The sequence below is a fragment of the Oncorhynchus kisutch genome, linkage group LG25 (assembly GCF_002021735.2).
Source record: "Oncorhynchus kisutch isolate 150728-3 linkage group LG25, Okis_V2, whole genome shotgun sequence".
NCBI classification, from domain to species: domain Eukaryota; kingdom Metazoa; phylum Chordata; class Actinopteri; order Salmoniformes; family Salmonidae; genus Oncorhynchus; species Oncorhynchus kisutch.
The window spans coordinates 11,877,538-11,897,267 of NC_034198.2; the positions used below are offsets into that span (position 1 = coordinate 11,877,538).

The window sequence follows — 19,730 nt, forward strand, 5'->3', positions numbered from 1 at the left end:
TAATTCACATTTCATGTTGCTGCAGGATTATTTTTCCTGCTGTTGCAAACTGGCTCAAATTAAGATGCTATATTTTTGTACACCCTTGATTCAAATCACAACAACTTGATGATGAGTTAATCATTTGAATCAGCTGTGTAGTGCTAGCCAAAAACACAAATGTAAAACAGGATTAAGAAACACTGTTATGGGATGGATATGTAACTATATGAAAGATCATATGAAAGACGGATGTCCTTGTAACTATATCGTGTAGGCCTACAAATGTGGTTTCATATTGTTGTTTGTTTGCTACATCATACACTAGGTTTGCGATTTCCATCTTCAATGTAATGAACAATACACACTAGATGGCGCCAGAGGGCTGAGTTTCACATTTAAAAAGCCAATCTTGCATTCACAGTAAAAGATCTCTCACCATAAATTGAGATGAACCAAAAATGGAAAAGCATTACAATGCGGTGTAATAAGTGTAGTGTAGGCCTGATCATCAACTCTTGCTACCTATGAAAAGGTAAGCCATTTTAAAATTGATAAAAATCACTTTTTGAAATGTAAGCTATATATATTTTTACAACATCAAGATTATGAAATTACAACAAAGGATAACCCTAGTTCTTCAGAGGTTCTTTTTATTGGAATGATTTATAAAAACAAAATGCAGCCCTGCTTTATCTAGTCATTAAATCCAAAACACTGCCAAACATATTTCCAAGTATCTCCGAGTATTTCCAATCATGTTACAATGATCAATTATTGGCACTTACAATAAATGTAAATACATTAATACATTTTATGATATAAGTATAAAACAGAATATGCGACTTTCAATATTCAGTTGCATGAAATATTTCAACTCGTGCATGTAAAACACAATGCATAATCTAATATACAATGCATGTATATTAGAGTGAAAATAACGAAATTGATATTGGTAATGACTACTGAAACGTAGATCAAAACATAATGTGTCCTTTTTGTTTAAATAAAAAATAAAAAAATCTGTCAAAAATTGTGTTATTTGTGAGGGCAAACAGCTTTGTGGGATAAAAAGTCTCAAAAAGCAAAACTTGACATCAATAAAACAATTACAACCATTCATGAAAAGAGGTGAAACACCACTTCAATTATATTCATAGAAATCCTCTCAAGATTTACAACCAAACTTCCTGTCTACGTGTGAAAATACTTATGTACATAGAACTTCCATGTTTTTTTCTTTATGCTGTCATTTTCCTTCAAAAAACATTTTATGAATCATATCTTAATCATACATAAATCCCTGTGGTCAGACACTCCCAAATGCCACTTATATATTAACTCTACAGTAGCTCGTATTAACCACAAATGCAAATTAACACTCCACTTCAAGACTGTTAAACTTTTCTCGCAAAGTTGATAAAAGCCCTATCAGTTCATACAGTCATAAAGGTCCTCAGTGCCTAAGAACTCCCCTAGCATGTGGTCTTGTGAGCCATACACTGGCTCTAGGTAGTGGTGGCCTTCGCCGTTGTGTTTATATCTCTGCCTTTCCCGCATCCCTTCAAAGTCTTCCTGGTCCAGCTGTGAGGGGTGGACAGTGGACTTCTGTGATGGGATGGATGAGACAGGCACTGGGACAAAGGAACCTTGGTAGAGCACCATTGGTGCGTTCATCACCTCCATGGTGGCGCCTTCTGGAGGTTGAATAGGTAGCTGCACGTAATTCCCAGTTTCTGGATCAAAGAAGGTCTTCGTCTTGACCTGGACAGGCATGTCGACTACGAAGTACTGCCCAGAGTCTGGGTCCTGCAATAACTTCCGTTGGGTCATTGGGAAGGAGGCATAACGGTGCTCGATGCTGGATTGACGGGAGAACTGGCTGGTGTAACTTGACTGGCGGGATAGATTAGGGTGAGGTGATGTCAAGTCTATAACGTCACTGGCATAGGAATCAACACTGTGGTTTCTGTGTTCTAGTTTCTCTCTGTTGGATCTCTCGCGGGCTCGGCCCCTCTGAGACAGCTCATCCCTAATGGACTTCTCAATACGCTGACTCCTCGGCTCCGGTCTTTCCCTAGGAGATGTCTCACTGCTACGAATTCTCTCTTCTGCTTTATTACCAATGTGTCTGTCCATACTCTGAGCTCTAAGGCGCTGTTGTCTCCCAGTCATGGATCTCTCACCGTTTGGACTTTTTTGCTCACTGACAGCTCTGTCACTGCTACGGAATCTCTGTTCTGGCTTGTCGCGGCTGTGTTTCTCACTCCTATGGCACTCTGATTCGCCACAGCGTTGTTTGTCACGGTTACGGCTTTGACGCTCGGATCCTCCATGTCTCTGATTGTCACTGCTGCATTCTTGACGCGTCGATTCCCCATGCCTGTGTTCCTCACTACCACGACTGCTGGGCTCTGTTCTTTCTTGCCTGGACTTCTCACTGCTATGGCTCTGATGTTCGGGTACACCATCGTGGTGCTTCTCACTGTTACGGGCCTGGCTCTCTGATTCATTGTGCCTGTGCTTTTCACGACTACGGCCTTGATGCTCTGATTCCCCACGGCTGTGCTTCTCGCTGCTACGGCTGCTGTGTTCTGTCCTCTCCTGATGTTGCTTCCCTCTAGTACGATGCTTCTCACTACTATCACTACTACTACTTTTCTGCTCCGATGATTTATCCCTCTTGTTTTTGTCACTTCTACTACTACAGCTCTTAGTACTGCTCTTTTGCGGTTGACTTTCCTTCTCTTCCTTTTGGATCCTCCTGGTGGTCAGCTTCATGGCTTTGAAGAGGGCCTTCTCGGACTTGGGAGGTACCACGGGGGGTCTGCCGGGGCCTTGGGTGTCGTTGGCGCGGCAGACAGAACCAGACCTCTCGCTGGGCACCTTGTAAACCTCTGGGGTGTCATCAGCTGTATCCATTGTGCTTGTCCTTTCTTCTGATGATGGGCTTAGCCTTGAATGTTTGTTATATTCCTGTGTGACTGTGAGGAAAGACCCGTATTGTTGGCCTCTTTGGCTGTTTTCGGGGGTCAGTTTTGAGGGAGACAGTGGGGTGAGTGGTGAGTGGTGAGATGCAGTCTCTCTTGGTGTGAGGTGTTTGTCTGTTGTGATGGTAGCAGCATGGAGTTCAGGGATTTCAAGATGGTCTTCCTCGCCCCTCTCAGAGCCACTTAAGCTCTCCCTGGGTGACCACGGCGCACGTTGGCCTTTCCGATTGTGCTCGGGGGTTAGTTTTGAGGGAGACAGCAGTGAGTGTGAAGAGTGGGGAGATGCCGTCTCTTTGGGTTTGAAGTGTTTGTCTGGTGTGGTGACGGCATTATCGGGTGACTGCACTTCAATGGATGTTTTTGGATGATCAAGATGCTCTTCCTCGCTTTTCTCAGAGCCACTCAAGCTCTCCCTGGGTGACCAGGGTGCACGCTGCGATGGGTCATGGTTTGTCTTGTCCAGAACCGGTTTCACTGTCTTGGTTACAGGCGAGACATGATAATTTAATATGTTGTCTTTCACTTTGAATAGAGCCGGTTTCCCCAGAACGGGCGAAGAGACGTTGGACTGAGATGTTGGCGTTTGATTGTTTGTGTTGTCCATCGGGCTCTGGAACCATCCTCTTTTGTCCATCTCTCTGGCTCTCGGCCCATTTTCCTCCTTCAGGGATGTTTCTCTGTCTCGCCTGGGACGGACTACTGGCTTGTCTTCAACGTCCTCATTTTCATGATCACTTACAGAGTAATACCCCACTTCTGTCCTCCTCTCCAAATCCCCTCTCACACGTTCTGGACCATCCTTTACTCCTTCCTCAACCTCCTCAAACTTTACAATCAAATTCTCCAAAGAATGATAGATGTTTGAGTCAGTTTCAAGGTTTCTTTGCAATGTATTTTCGACAAAGAAATATGATGACTTCGGGGACATACTGGTTTGATTCTGTTGACTTGGATTTATACTACTGCCATTTGACAACGGGGACACTAATGTTTCTCTAATATCTTGGTCAAGTACTTCATCAACATGTACAATATCTTCACAAACCCTAACTGATTTGTCCGACTCTTCAGTCGCTTGAATTTTTTTCATGCTATCTTTTTTCATAATTGATTCATCCTCAGTACTGGTGTTTACTTGGTTTGAAGGTTTTGAATGATCCTTGTCTGGTTTTAAAGGGGCCTTCCTTCTCACACACAGTTGTTCCTGTTGTTCACTATTGTGTTGTATTTTCTCTGCTTTGAGTTTCTTCCGAGGAAGTGTGTTAGTTTGCCTTTCATTTAATAGAGCCTTCATTTCTTTTTCCTTCTCCTCACTGGGGGAAAAACAGGTATTTGCCTCATGTGGATATTTTGAGTACTCTCCTCCTGGCAGACCAACGTGGTGTTTATTTTGTACAAAACGCTTCTCTTGCTCAGCTGTCTTCTCCGTTTCAAGTGCATCTGTTTGTTGATCAGCTTGTATCTTTGCATCGAGGGCCTCCTTACTTGAGACCTTGCCCCTTGCGTGTGTGTTCTCTTTTCGTAGAATGTTATCATTTTTACTATCCCTAATTGAAAAGTCCTTGTTCTTTGTGCCCTCCTCAATTATGTCCATTACATTTGCACATTCTTTCCCCTTCTCTGAGCTGTCCTCTTTTTTAATGCTCCCTTTCTTGCTCCTCGGTGGTACCTTTGGTTTGATAACTGGTGCGTCCGGTTGACTCTCCTCTGTGACGACCTCATCGTTTCTAGAGGTGTCATATCTTGTTTCAACTGATAGCTGTTTAGCTACGGTTCTATCACTCTCCTCTGCTGGGTATTTGCTGGATCTAATATTGTGTTTTTGTTTGTCACTGACATTATTGATTGTGTTTCCTTGCACTTGCTCCTCCCTGATATATCTTGTTGCCAGTTTATTTTGTTCAGTGTAGATTGTGGCACCGAATCTGTGATTTTCGCCAAGTTTTGTCTCGGTCTGGGAAAGAATTCCTTGTATCTGATGATGATCCTTCAGATCCCCTAGCCTCCCTCTGACCTCGTTTTGTTTCCCCTCTGTTGCTTTCCTGATATAATCCTGTCTAGCTGGTGTACTCTTTTGGACTCTAACATTATAACTATCATCAGGGTTCTCATCAGGGACTCTATTGTTTTCACATTCTTTATTACTAAATACTTGATTTTTACGTTTCTCTGCTCTATCCGATATGATTTCCTCGAGTGCCATTTTAGCCTTGTCGTAATTGTCATTGATCAAAGATTTGTTTACAACCACATTGTTGTCTATCTTTGAGAATACATCACGCCTAGCTTGCTCCTTCTCTTTATTCGCAAATGCCTCTTTTTTAGCGAACGTGTTTCCTCGCATAGAAAGAATACCCCTTTTAATGTTCCTAAGCTCCCTTGAAATTAAATCGTTTTTCGCTTTTGCCTCCCCATCTATCATTGGCTTGGGCTTCAAATTCTCACCGTCCTTGCTATGGCGTCCACCCAATCTGGCCTTCTCCAGCTCTTTAAGTGCATGTAAGTCGCTTATTATATTTTCACTATCTTTCATTTCTTTGTGCACTGACCTCTCTGCATCCTGTACTTCCTTATCCATGTCTTTCTTGTTATTCACCTCCATTTTAGGTTCTAAATCTTCCTCCTCCTGCTCTTCCTCACCATTCTCCATCAGTGCATATCTTTGGCTTTTAATATAGTTGTTCTGTCTCGCTGAAAATATATGCTTAAACCTGCCTTGCTCTTTAACAGGCTCCTTCTCTTTTTCTACCACCATACGTTCTTTCTCTTTTTCTGAACTTTCTATTAATCCGTTGGCGAGGATGTTTTCCATTGGATAAATGTCACCTGTTGCCTGTGGCTCTATCTGTCTGTAGCTTGGCCTTGGCACTGAAAATGAATAAAACAAATGTCTATCCTCTACTACAATTCCCTTTTCATCTTTCACTTGAGGGTCCTCTGTTTTGACAATGTTGGTCTTATTGGTTAACGCTTCAACAGCTTCTGCTCTATTGGGAGAGAATAGTTTGTTTCGGGTGGTAAATATTGCTTCCATACCGGCTCTCATAACCTCTTCAACACTGTCTTTGACATTTAACTCTATCATGTCCTTTGTTGACCTGTTGGTGTTGTACGTTCTATTTGAGGGCAGCAGTTCATTTTGAGCTGTTATCAATGTGTCCCTAGTTGCTGTGATGGCTTCTCTTGTACTTGCAGTCTGTTCATCATGATGTTTTTCCTTGAATTCCACTGTGTCTTTTGTTGGCTGTTTCGCATTGTCTGTTCTATTTGGGGATAACACTTTGTTTTGTGTTGTAGGTAATGCTTCCCTATTCGTTCTTGTATGTACAGGCTGGTCACCGACACCTTTCTCCTTTAGCACCGACATCTCTTTCACTGGCTTTTCTGATATATTCAGAGAAATCCTATCCTTTTGTGTAATAGGATGGTCTTTTGTGTTGTCCGACATATTCGGAGAAAGCCCTTTGTTTGGTGTGGTAATGGACAAAGTATCCTTATTCATTGACGGTGTGAAGTGTTTCATCTCTGGCTCTACAAGACTATTGTACAAGTTCAGAGTTGGGTACATTTGCTTCTTAGTCCGAGGGCTCTTGTTCACCTTTGGGTGTGAAAAGGGAGACCCGGGGCTCCTGCTAGCCGCAGCCTCTCTTTTGGTTTGCAATAAGTTGGATATCAAGTAATCGTCTGATATATCAGAATCTAGATATTTCCTAAGACCAGCATTGCTAGATTCCGAAACATCAGGGCTACAGATAGGCAGTCCATCTAATAGAATGGCAGGTGTACTGAAGCCAGAGGCTAGAATGGCAGGTGTACTGAAGCCAGAAGCTGTAACGTCAGAAGGAGCTTGTGCATATTTGAGTAGTCTCTGTTCCAGCAGCTTTGGAGACAGAGTACGCCGATCCGCCTGTTCGGTTTTGAACTTTGGCGGGCTGTACCTGCTCTTGACCCTCTTCCTGTTATCCTTGAGGTTGAACAACAAACTGGACGCGATGGATTTGTAGCTCTCTCGTTTGATGACCTCTGGGGTCGACCTTGATTTGACTGGCGACACATGCTCTAAGTCTAGGCGGGTGAGATCAAGGAGAGAGGGAGAGAGCACCGCTGACAGGATCTCTGAGGTGTCTGTGGCCTGTCTGGATGGTATTATGGGTGTCATCAGCTGAGAAATGCTGAATGGAGTAGAGGTCAAAGAGCACGGCTCCTCCACTTCTTTCACCTTTATCGACTTTACTTTCTTTTTATAAGGTATGTTACTCTCCTCCACCAGTTTGGGGGTTTCAGTGGGAGTGCAAAGTAGTCCTGGTTGGTTGACAGGCACAGCACTCTTGACTCTCACTCTGTTTCTTCTCCAGGGGGTGCTGGTTTCACCCTGGGAAGAGGTGTCTGATGCACACCTCTTCTCAGGGGCAGAGGGTTTTGGTAGAACCTTGGGTGGAGGACGAGGAGGAGGAGGGGGTTCAACTGGTTTCTGCCACTGCTGCTCCGTCTCCTCTGCACGCAAAGTCTCTATTCTATGTGCCTCAGTCAGCTCTTTGTATAAAGGGGAGTCATACCACTTAGGGAGGTTGTCCACCACATGGGGAATGGAGGTGATGTCTTCCTGGCCGAACGGAGAGTGGTTAAAATCCCTCCACGATTGGAATGGGCTGAACTCGCTGTGGAGAAAACAGTTTTTGATGTGCAGTTTCCGCAGCTTGAAGTTGGATATGCAGTTTTTTGTCTTAGAGAACTTTGCATCCTTGCCTGATTTCTTGGCTATGAGGTTGTTATAATCTGAGGAGAATTCCGATAGTTCCCTTTCGATGCTGAGGAGGGCCGACTTATCCCAAGAGTCTCCGTTAGTGTCCTTAAAATCCCAGTTTTTAATCAGCATGCCCTCACATTTCTCCTCTGTAGCACTGAATGCCTTGAGGAGGGTCAAACTAGACATGCTCTTCTGCTGCTTCCAGAGTTGAGTGCCAATGGTACCATTGATTTGGTGCTTTTTACCAGTGTCTTTAGTCCTTTTCAGGGGCTCCTCCACTAGGGGCTTGTGACAGCTGAAAGGGTATCCGTATGAGAACTCATCGTTGTAGGCGGCCTCGTCTCCGATGCACAGGCTCCGGAAGGCGCGGTCGGTGAGAGTGCTGACCTCTCGGTCCGTCTCGTCCATGAAGATCTCAGTGAAGCCGTTGGGGAAGCGGTGGTGGAGCATGGTGCTCCGGTGGCTCACGTGTTGACGCTTCTCCACACAGGTCATGGTGAAGGCTGATGGTTGACACCAATCACACCTCTGCAGTAGGTTGTAGATGGTGGAGTCTATATGGTCCCCAGTTTGGTCAGCTCGCCATCTGCCTGGGAAAGAGATACAGTGTCACAATCAAAGAGGAAGCCCTGGGCCTTCATAACGTCATTGCTTTACGCAGATTGTGTAGAGAAGAGTTTACATTTCATCAGCCTAATCATTTGAATACATTACCAGCTAGACATTGTGGTATTTATTTTATAATTCCTCCTAACGGTATAAAAAAAAGACTGTGTCCATTTTGATAGCACTTTAAATGGTTTGGCATACCATATATTTCGCTCTGACCTTTGTGTATATGACATGTGTGAACTCAACTATCTCGTAGCAATGTACACCCCAAACACACACCATACCGCAGGCTATTTTAAGGAAAGGAATATGTTTTTAGGGCCTTTACTAAACATCAGGCATGACAATGGCTATGAACAGCATGAGAATAAATACTGGGATTTTATAGGAGCTAATGCCCATTCTGCCCTGTATCTGACTACCTTCGCCTCTCCCGAGTCCGTACGGGAGTTGCAGCGATGGGTCAAGACTGTAACTACCAATTGGATACCACGAAATTGGGGAGAAAAGGAATGAAAAAATATATAATATCATTCAAAAACTAAAATACCCCAAAAAACTGGGACACTCCTAAAACTAGCTACAGCTGATTGAGATAAATATACACACAAACAGAGTGAGGGTACTGAATGTATAGAAGAAGCCTTAGAGTTGTATTCAATAAAACACCCTGAGTAAAACTTGATTCAAAAGCACAGAAGAGACATGATTCAGATTCATGTCCAAGTTCAAAGATCATGCCAAGATCAATAACAGTTATCCAGCCATTTATAGGCCTCTCTCTGCAGATGGTCATTACATCTACATGCTAGTCTTTATATATATATATATATGTGTGTATATATATATATGTATATATATATGTGTGTGTATATATACGTGTTATTATCGGAGAAGGCCATCAATTTGTAGTCACTGTTGTTGTTTGCACCATTCCTATAAATCAGCATTGGTTTGTATACAACCATGTGGGTATCATGTTGCTTTCGCATTAGTACGTTACATGTGGTGACCTTTACAATGGACATACAGTACTTTACTTATTATATATTTTCATATTGTGATTGATGGTCAAGCATATATAAGGAAATCACACAGCACAATGGTCTTTAAACATTTTAAATGGAGACTATGTCTACATCAGGCACCGACAATGCCCTTAAATCAAGACATCATTCACAGTACACTTTGCAGCAGCTGCTTAGCTTAGTTTAGCTATCTGGGTGAGTGCCTAGAATAGCTCATTAACTCATTTCGATATTCTGACCTGGGAGCTTAACAATTGGCATATTGGTCAACTTCACTGTTAATACAAAACTGGGGGAGGCCTCCTGAGTGGCACACTGGTCTAAAGAGAACCTGGTGCCACTAGAGGTCCTGGTTCGACTCCAGGCTCTTTCGAAGTTGGCCGCGACCGGGAGACCCCATGGGGTGGCGCACAATTGGCCCAGTGTCATCCAGGTTAGGGGAGGGTTTGGCCGGCCGGGATGTCCTTGTCCCATTGCGCTATAAAGACTTTTGTGGCGGGCCGGGCGCATGCACGCTGACACGGTCGCCAGGTGTACGGTGTTTCCTCCGACACATTGGTGCGGCTGGCTTCCAGGTTAAGCAGGAATCAAGAATCATTCCGGCTCTCGACCTTTGCCTCTCCCGAGTCCGTACGGGAGTTGCAGTGATGGGAAAATACTAACTACCAATTGGATACCACGAAATTGGGGAGAAAAGGGAGAAAAAATATATAATATAATTAAAAAACTAAAATACCCCAAAAAACTGGGACACTCCTTAAAACTAGCGACAGCTGATTGAGATAAATATACACACAAACAGAGTGAGGGTACTGAATGTATAGAAGAAGCCTTAGTGTTGTATTCAATAAAACACCCTGAGTAAAACTTGATTCAAAAGCACAGAAGAGACATGATTCAGATTCATGTCCAAGTTCAAAGATCATGCCAAGATCAATAACGGTTATCCAGCCATTTATAGGCCTCTCGCTGTGGACGGTAATTACAACTTAATGAAGGTGACACACATGCATTTTCAGTCCTTTTCCCTCAATATAAAACAATATACTGTATTAAGTCATTGTGACCACTATTCATGAGTTAAGGTGAAAGAATGCATCCACTTTTCAGAAGAATTTGGCTGGCAGGAAGCTATTTTCCAGTGCTTATAATTTGAAACCAGTTAGAGAGACGGTGATTTCCCAGCATCTGGTTGGTTTATTAATAGCATAGAAGGAACTACAGCACAGAGGCTATCTATCACACCCCAAGGTAAATATTCAGTAATATACAGTCAATGTACAGGAATATGCATTATGCGTACAGTAATAAGCAGTAAATGTAACATTACTGCCAGCAACATAACAAACATTGTCTTAAAAGTTCCGCCTCATAGCTCTCATAAAATGTCTGGACTTTCATTAAAAAAAACTTTAGTTGGTTTATTAAATTGATATATCTATTTGGATCACTGACTATGTGATCCAAACATAAAAATATATACACACACTGTTTTTTTGTCTATTTAACATTGATCAGAAATACAGTGTAGACATTGTTAATGTTGCAAATGACTATTGTTGCTGGAAACAGCAGATTTGTTATGCAATATCTACATAGGTGTACAGAGGCCCATTATCAGCAACCATCACTCCTGTGTTCCAATGGCACGTTGTGTTAGCTAATCCAAGTTTATCATTTTAAAAGGCTAATTGGTCATTAGAAAACCCTTTTGCAATTATGTTAGCACAGCTGAAAACTGTTGTGCTGATTAAAGATGTAATAAAACTGGCCTTCTTTAGACTTGTTGAGTATCTGGAGTGTCAGCATTTGTGGGTTCAATTACAGGCTCAAAATGGCCAGAAACAAAGACCTTTCTTCTGAAACTCGTCAGTTTATTCTTGTTCTGAAAAATTAAGGATATTCCATGCGAGAAATTGCCAAGAAACTGAATATCTCGTACAACGCTGTGTACTACTCCCTTCACAGAACAGCGCAAACTGTCTCTAACCAGAATAGAAAAAGGAGTGGGAGGCCCCGGTGCACAACTGAGCAAGAGGAAAAGTACATTAGAGTGTCTAGTTTGAGAAACAGACATCTCACAAGTCCATAAGTCCAAGTCCATTCCATAAAAAATCTGCTGTTTCCAGCTACAATAGTCATTTACAACATTAACAATATCTTCACTGTATTTCTGATCAATTTTATGTTATTTTAATGGACAACATTTTTTGATTTTCTTTCATTAACAAGGACATTTCTAAGTGACCACAAACTTTTGACTGTATATATATATATATATACACACACACAATACCAGTTGAACGTTTGGACACACCTACTCATTACAGGGTTTTCTTTATTTTTACTATTTTATACATTGTAGAATAATAGTGAAGACATCACAACTATGAAATAACACATAAGGACTTATGGACACTTAACCAGCATGGCTACCACAGCATTCTGCAGCGAAATGGCATCCCATCTGATTTGGGCTTAGTGGGACTATGATTTGCTTTTCAACAGGACAATGACTCAACACACCTCCAGGCTGTGAAAGGGCTATTTGACCAAGAAGGAGAGTGATTGAGTGCTGCATCAGATGACCTAGCCTCCACAATCACCCAACCTCAACCCAATTGAGATGGTTTGGGATGGGTTGGACCGCAGAGTGAAGGGAAATCAGCCAACGTGCTCAGCATATTTGGGAACTCCTTCAAGACTGCTGGAAATGCATTCCAGGTGAAGCTGGTTGAGAGAATGCCAAGAGTGTACAAAGCTCTTATCAAGGCAAACGGTGCCTTGTTTTGAAGAATCTAAAATCTAAAATATATTTTGATTTGTTTAACATTTTTTGGTTACTACATGATTCCATATGTGTTATTTCATAGTGTTGACGTCTTCACTATTATTCTACAATGTAGAAAATATAAAAAATAAAGAAAAACCCTTGAATGAGTAGGTGTGTCCAAACGTTTTACTGGTACGAAATATGCATATGATATCATAAAAATAAAAAGTATTGAATATTGACAGCAAAGGATAACATTATGTTTGTCATGTACCTGTGACATATGTGAGGTTTAGCTATTACTGTAGAAGGTCCACATTGTGAGCTCTTCACCCCAAACATTAAAAAAAGGATCCTGACGGTGTGATCCAAATATCCCCTCACATGTCCATGCATTTTACAGTTATTACCACATATGAAGATAAAATGCTGGTTTACCTTTTGATTGTGTATTCCATGTTTGGGGTAGAGAGATTAATCCACGGCCCCTGCTAAAAAAACATAGGCATGAGTAACAACAACTTCACAAGCAGGAAAAAAGTTTTGTTGTAATAAAGAAATAGCCAAAGAGAAGTCCTTGAACTTACTCAAGCCCTGAGATCCATGTGGTAAATGCAGTGAGGCAAAGGACACTCAAATTTGAGCACAGAAATGTGTCTGTACCGAAATAGACGCAGAAACCGGTGTGGCCACACTGACCAGTAACACAGGAAGCAGCTAGCTACCCCACATATTGGAGTAACCATGTTGGTGTCGAGTGGCAGCAGGCCCATGAAATGGAAACGCTCATTGGCTAATTTTAGTATCTAGGAGCATGGGCCCATAGCAGCCTGCTAGCTTTGCCTTTAAACATCTTCAAATACTAACAGTGGCTATTCATGTGAGGGGTTGAGTGGTGGAGACAGTCTATAGCTCCTGGTGAACTCATGGGGTTGTGGCTTAGTGCCTGGCTATCTTTTGGCCTGTGACTCACTTGTCTCTCCCATGGTCTCTCCATGCAAACAAGGTATCAAAAATAGCTAATTGCATCACCAACACAAGTGTCACACTCATTAAAGCGTAGAATGAGAGGCAAATGACATCTGATTACAATGATGGGTTAGTGCTGGTTTTCCAACACACACTGTTCATGATTTGTTTACTGTCTGGGATCAGCTATGTGGTCTGCCTTTGTCACTGAAGCTGCTGTATATGCTGAAATCCTGCAGACAGATTTAGATTATAATACTCCAATGACAATTATTGCGTTTTGTTTCTGTCATTGAGACATTTTTCGAGGTACTATTTACCATATACACTTTCGTTGAATTCGCTCCTTACTGTACCAATGTGCTCTATTTAAGCAGGTCTATTTTTGTCTATTTTCATACAGTAATGGCCTGTCTCTCGTTATGTCACACCTTCCATATCTCAACTAATCAGTCAAATGTCAGGCCAACACCTGTTACTGGCAGCAAGCAAGGTCCAGTGTGATTATAGGGTCTGGAGAAAGAGGCTTCAATGCCTTTGCTGACTTGACAGATACAGAGTAAAGGGTTGTTGCAGAAGTATCGAGAATTGTATCTTTCAAAAAGCAGTATGTAAAGGAAAATTGGAGACATGTTTGACTTTGAACTTTCTGTTTGCAAGCTAGTGACACAGACTTATCTAAATGTTAGACAATAAAATGTACATTTTAGTTTAACCTAGATGGTTTGAAAGAATATACTGGAAGTCCTTACATTGTTTTGGAGAGATTATTTTACTTCGCCATCAGCACTCATGGAAGGATTTAAAAGTAGAGTGCAATCCGAGTGCATTTCCCAATTACTATCTGTAGCCAGCCACTCACCTCACCCAGAATAAGGTCACATGGTGTCAGCAGGGGGGTCTCTCCACCTAGCAACCCAGCTTCCAACCCAGATCCAAACGGTCTCTTGTGTCAGTTCCTCCCGTCGCCCTTCTCCCTGCAGCCAGCCAACGCTATAATAGGAAATTGGAGTGGCGGGCTGCTTTCCCCTGGAGTGTGGCAGTTAGTCAGGCAGGGAATCATGCAGGGAGGCAGGGCCCATAGCCTATCTGATGGACATCCACACATGGGCCTGTGCTGGGCAGCAGTGGGGGGCTGGCTGGCTGGGTGAGTGGCTATTAGTCACAGCCATTGGGGACCATATAGGCAGGCACATGACTAACTGACAGATTGTCATGGCAGCCCAGTAAATTCTGGCTTTTCTGTTTGGCTGGTCGCAGTATGTGGACGAGGTGCAGGGCTGGTGGAATGACCCTCATTCCTGTCCGCTGATGCTGCTAGCACACCTGGGGTTAGCTAGCCTGTTAGCCTGTTCCTCTCGGATACATCAAGTTGGCACTCATACAGTTGGCCCATGGCTCCCTGGTTCATATACAGTGTTCTGAATCATTACACAGCCCAAACATTCAGAACCAACACCTCTGAGGTGAAATACATAGCACCTTTTGTTGTAAGAGTGTATCTAGAACCTAAAATGGTTATTTGGCTGTCCCCATGGGAGAACCCTTGTAGAACCCTACATGGAACCCAAAGAGTTCTGCCTGGAACCAAAAAGTGTTCTCCTATGGGAACAGCCGAAGAACCCTTTTGGAACCCTTGCTTCTAAGAGTGTATGACAAGCTGGGAATCAGGCCACCATTACTGTATAAAGCAAGTTGGATCTGGCCAGTGAAAGTATGACGATATAAACACATTTGTCTTACCTTTATAGAGACACTTTATATCAAAATAGATATGTTTGAATAGGGCAAACAAAATAAACCTCTGAATTTCAAACTACCTGCACTATCCATATCACGTTTCAAGGTAACACCCAGATGCAGATAACGTCGAAATTAACAACAGTTTATTAATCCAACATGGGCAGGCAAAAGACAGGTCAAGGGCAGGGGTCAGTAATCCAGATAAGTGGGGCAAAGGTACAGGACGGAAGGCAGGCTCAGGGTCAGGCCAGGCAGAAAAGGTAAAAACTAGAAAACAGGAACAATCGAAAAACTCTGGTAGGATTGACAAAACAAAATGAACTGGCAACAGACAAACAGAGAACACAGGTATAAATACACAGGGGATAATGGGGAAGATGGGCGACACCTGGAGGAGGCGGAGACAAAAACAGGAGACAAAGGGCTGTGGGTTTAACTCTGGACACATGAAAGGTGGGGTGTATACAAAGGGTACGGGGCTACAGAAGACGAACAGCAGAGGGGCTAATAATTTTAGAGATGGGAAACGGGCCGAGAAACGATGGGGAGAGTTTGCGGGATCCCACACGGAGGGGCAGATCACGGGTGGATAGCGGTACCTTCTGCTGAGACGATACCGAGGAACCGGGGTCCGATGGCGATCCGCTTGTCGTCAATACCTGGAGGGGGTCTTGAGGAGGGCCGACCGGGCTCTCCTCCAGGCACGACGACAGTAGGGGACAAACATCTGGGCAGAAGGAATGCAGACCTCTTTTTCCTGCTCAGGGAAGAGTGGGGGTTGATAACCCAGGGAACACTCAAATCGCGATAGGCCAGTGGCAGAGCAGGGAAGTGTGTTGCGAGTGTATTCCACCCACCCAAGCTGCTGGCTCCAGGAGTGGGGTTGGCGGAGACCAGGCAGCGCAGAGTAGTCTCGAGGTCCTGGTTGGCTCGCTCCGACTGGCCATTGGACTGGTGGTGGAACCCAAAGGACAGGCTGGCCTACGACCCAATAAGCGTGCAGTACGCCTTCCAGAACCGGGACGAGAACTGAGGAACCCGGTCAGAGTCCATGTCCACGGGCAGTCCATAGATCCGGAAGACGTGCTGCACCATGAGCTGGGCCATCTCCTTGGCCGAGGGTAGTTTGAGGAGAGGAATGAAGTGGGCGGCTTTGGAAAACCAGTCAACAACAGTCACCATGGCAGTGTTGCTCTTAGACAGGGGGAGATCTGTGACGAAATCCAGGGATATGTGGGACCAGGGACTGTGAGGGACGAAGAACCTTGTTCTGAGCACAGACCATGCAGGCTGCGACAAACGCGGCAGCATCTGGAACCATAGTATGTCACCAAAAGCGTTGTCACAGGAAGGGCAGTGTCTGACGGGAGTCCGGGTGGCAGGCAAGCCTGGAGGAATGGTCCCACTGCACAGGACCGTGGAGCGGACAGAGTCAGGCACAACCCCCCCCCCCCAAGGTTCGACTGGGACCGCTGCACCTTCTGGACCTGTTTCCCTATACCCCAGCTGAGTGCCGTCACCATACACGAGGTGGGAAGGATGGTCTCGGGCTTTGGGGTAGTAACTGTTTGGCTATAGAGGCGAGACAGGGCATCCGGCTTGACATTCTTGGACCCCGGCCGGTTGAAAGTGGGAAAAGTTCAACAGGAAAAACAGCAGGGCCCATCTCGCTTGCCTGGAGTTGAGGCGCATGGTGGTGTGGAGAAACTCCAGGTTTTTGTTCCACCCCTTCCAGCCAGTGCCTCCATTCCTCCAACGCCATCTTCACCGCGAGAAGCTCTTGATTTTCCACATCGTAGTTCCTCTCCGTGGCGTTGAGGCGGTGGGAGAAGAAGGCGCAGGGATGCAGCTCAAGGTCCAGGGCAGAATGTTGGGACAGGACAGCCCCCACTCCAAGATCCGAAGCATTCGGCCTCCACGTCGAACTGACGGGAAGGGTCAGAGGGAACCAAGATGGGAGCAGTGGTGAAGCGGTGTTTGAGGTCCTGGAATAACCCATACAGCAGGCAGAGATCCTCGTGAACGGAACCTTGGTAGAGGTGAGTGCAGACAGGGGGGAAGCGAGGGTGCTGTAACCCTGGATAAAGTGCCGATAAAAGTTGGTAAACCCCAGGAAACGTTCCAGCTGTACGTAGGTTGAGACCAATCCACCACCACTCTCACCTTCCCAGGATCCATCTGGACACTCCCAGCAGAGATGATGTAACCCTGAAAGGTGATGGTAGAGTGATGGAACTCGCACTTATCCGCCTTCACAAACAGCTGATTCTCCAGAAGGAGTTGAAGAACCTGACGGATGTGGAGCACGTGTTCTCGGGGAGAAGACAAGGATGTCATCAATGTAGACGAAGACGAACCAGTTCAACATGTCGCGGAGAACATAATTTACCAGACCCAGGAACACAGCAGGGGCGTTGGTGAGGCCTAAAGGCATGACCAGATACTCGTAGTGGCCGCTGGCCGTGTTGAAGGCCGTCTTCCCCTCTCGTATCCGCACCAGGTGGTAGGCGTTCCTTAGATCCAGCTTGGAAAACATAGTGGCCCCCTGGAGTGGCTCGAAGGCCGAGGAAACGAGTGGTAGCGGGTAACAGTTCTTAACAGTAATGTAATTGAGTCCCCGGTCTTGTCCTTTTTCTCAACAAAGAAGAACCATGCGCTGACTTCAGACAATGGGCGTGGCAGAGCGGACTCCAGCCCTTGATGGCACCTGTAGACCAATTGATGAGGGGATTGTGTCGCTCGAGCCGTTCCACTGGCGACACCCAGCTCTGCCTAGTTGCATAGGCTCAGGAAGAGGTAACTCGGCCGTCTTCGGCGACTCTCGGGGAAGATCGGGAAGCCTCGGGTTCTCTCGGCAACGGGACCGTCTGGGACTTCCGGGATGACTCGGAAGCCAGGTGGAATCCCTGGACGTGCGAGCAAAATAGAATTTCCTCCCCCTCTGTCGTTCCCATAATTGCCCATCGATGAGGATGGGAAATGCGATGAGGGAATCAAGATCCGTAGGTAACTCCCGAGCAGCAAGCTCGTCCTTGACCTTCTCCGAGATGCCTTGCAGGAACATATCAAACAGTGCTTCCTGGTTCCAAGCACTCTCCGCTGCCAACATGCCGAAATCTACCGCATAGTCCGCCACCCTGCGGGAGTTCTGCCGAAGCTGGATTAGCTTCGGGACAGCTTCGGGGCATCAGAAACCTTCTTCACCTCCCCCACGAACCCTTCCAGACTAACTCATATGGATGGCTGTTGTTCCCATGCAGCAGGTGAGAGCCCTCACGGACATCAGCGTGATGAGGTAGGCTATCTTGGAGCGATCTGAAGGAAAGGAGGAGGGCTGAAGCTCAAAGACGAGGGCACACTGAGCTATAAACGCCGGACAGGTGCTCGGCTCTCCATTGAAGCGTTTGGGGGAGGTAAACAGGGCTCCCTAGAAGGTGGAGTGACCGATGAGATGGCGCTGCTAGCAGCTGAGTTACTGAGGGGCTGTGGGGTTACCACCATGGTAGGCTGCCTCCCAGACAATCCGCGGAATTGCTCCAGCAAATGTCCAACGCCCGGGTCATGGTGTTTAGCCAACATGTGGACCCCCACAATAAGGCCACAAAGCAATTCCTCGTGCCTACCGATGGTGGCTCCTTTGGAGCAGATGGCGTTGCACAGCTGGCCCGGGTCTGCTGGATCAGTCATGGCCAGTTTGTAATATCACGTTTCAAGGTAAAACCCAGATACAGACAACGTCGAATTAACAGCAGTTCATTAATCCAACAGGGGCAGGCAAAGGACAAGTCAAGGGCAGGCAGGGGTCAGTAATCCTGATAAGTGGGGCAAAGGTACAGGACTGAAGGCAGGCTCAGGGTCAGGGTAGGCAGAGGTCAGTAATCCAGATAGGTGGGGCAAAGGTACAGAACAGAAGGCAGGCTCGGGGTCAGGGCAGGCAGAAAAGGTCAAAGCCGGGAAAACTAGAAAACAGGAACTATCGAGAGACAGGAACAGAGTGAAAAACTCTGGTAGGCTTGACGAAACAAAACTAACTGGCAACAGACAAACAGAGAACACGGGTATAAATACACAGGGGATAATGGGGGAAATGAGTGACACCTGGGAGGGGTGGAGACCATCAGAATGACAGGTGAAACAGATCAGGGTGTGACAATTCATAGAAACCATGATACCTTATTCATTCCTTTAGTTTCATGAATCAAGGTACTAAAATGCATGCTCAACTCAAACTAATTTATTATACGGTCTCACAAGAGTGTGTAGAGCAGTGGAGACAGTGCTCCAGTGAGACAGGGCTCCAGTGTGATACTGTGGCATGTGTCTCGGTCTCGACTCACACCGGAGACCATCATAATTCCTGGAAGATGCAACAGATACTGTATATACTGTACACTATGCCAGTGACACAAAGTCATAGTTTGAGGAAGCCCCATTGACCTCCATGGTTTAGGAGGGCCATGGCCTATAAAGTGGCATGTGGACATGGGAGCCAGGATTCACATGGGTAAAATAACATTTAATAGGTATTGACGTAGCCTCTTGCAGTGTCTGCCACCTCAGTGTAATTCATGGATTTATATGAGCAAAATAAAGCCCACATTTTGTATGCTGAAAATTGTGCTCTGTAAGACTCCATCATTGGCTGGGAAACATGATTGTAAACATTACATAATGACTTATTTATGGAATTACTCCCTAGAGATGTGGTTCCAAATCCTGGTCCTGAAGACCCAAAGAGGTGCACATTTTAGTTTTTGCCCTAGCACTGCACACCTGATCATTTTAATTAGCTGTGTAGTGCTGGGGCAAAACCAAAAATGTGCACCCGTTGTTCCCCAGGACCAGGATTGAGAACCAGTGCCCTAGAGCGTATGTTTATTCAATGCACG

The 19,730-nt window shown here is 45.1% G+C and overlaps 1 protein-coding gene across 1 annotated transcript; it reads right to left on the bottom strand.

Moving 5' to 3' along the window:
- Positions 1-615: 615 nt before the first annotated feature.
- Positions 616-12,825, bottom strand: LOC109870204 (uncharacterized). Its single transcript, XM_031805108.1, has 3 exons — positions 12,717-12,825; positions 12,568-12,620; positions 616-8,306 (listed from the first exon to the last, which is right to left on the bottom strand). The coding sequence occupies exon 3, from the start codon at positions 8,209-8,211 to the stop codon at positions 1,411-1,413; it is 6,801 nt and encodes a 2,266-aa protein (XP_031660968.1). The 5' UTR covers positions 8,212-8,306; positions 12,568-12,620; positions 12,717-12,825; the 3' UTR covers positions 616-1,410.
- Positions 12,826-19,730: the final 6,905 nt, after the last annotated feature.

Bases quoted from the DNA above. Each gene is read 5' to 3' on its own strand.
- LOC109870204 (XM_031805108.1), bottom strand. From the start codon at position 8,211: ATGACCTGTGTGGAGAAGCGTCAACACGTGAGCCACCGGAGCACCATG.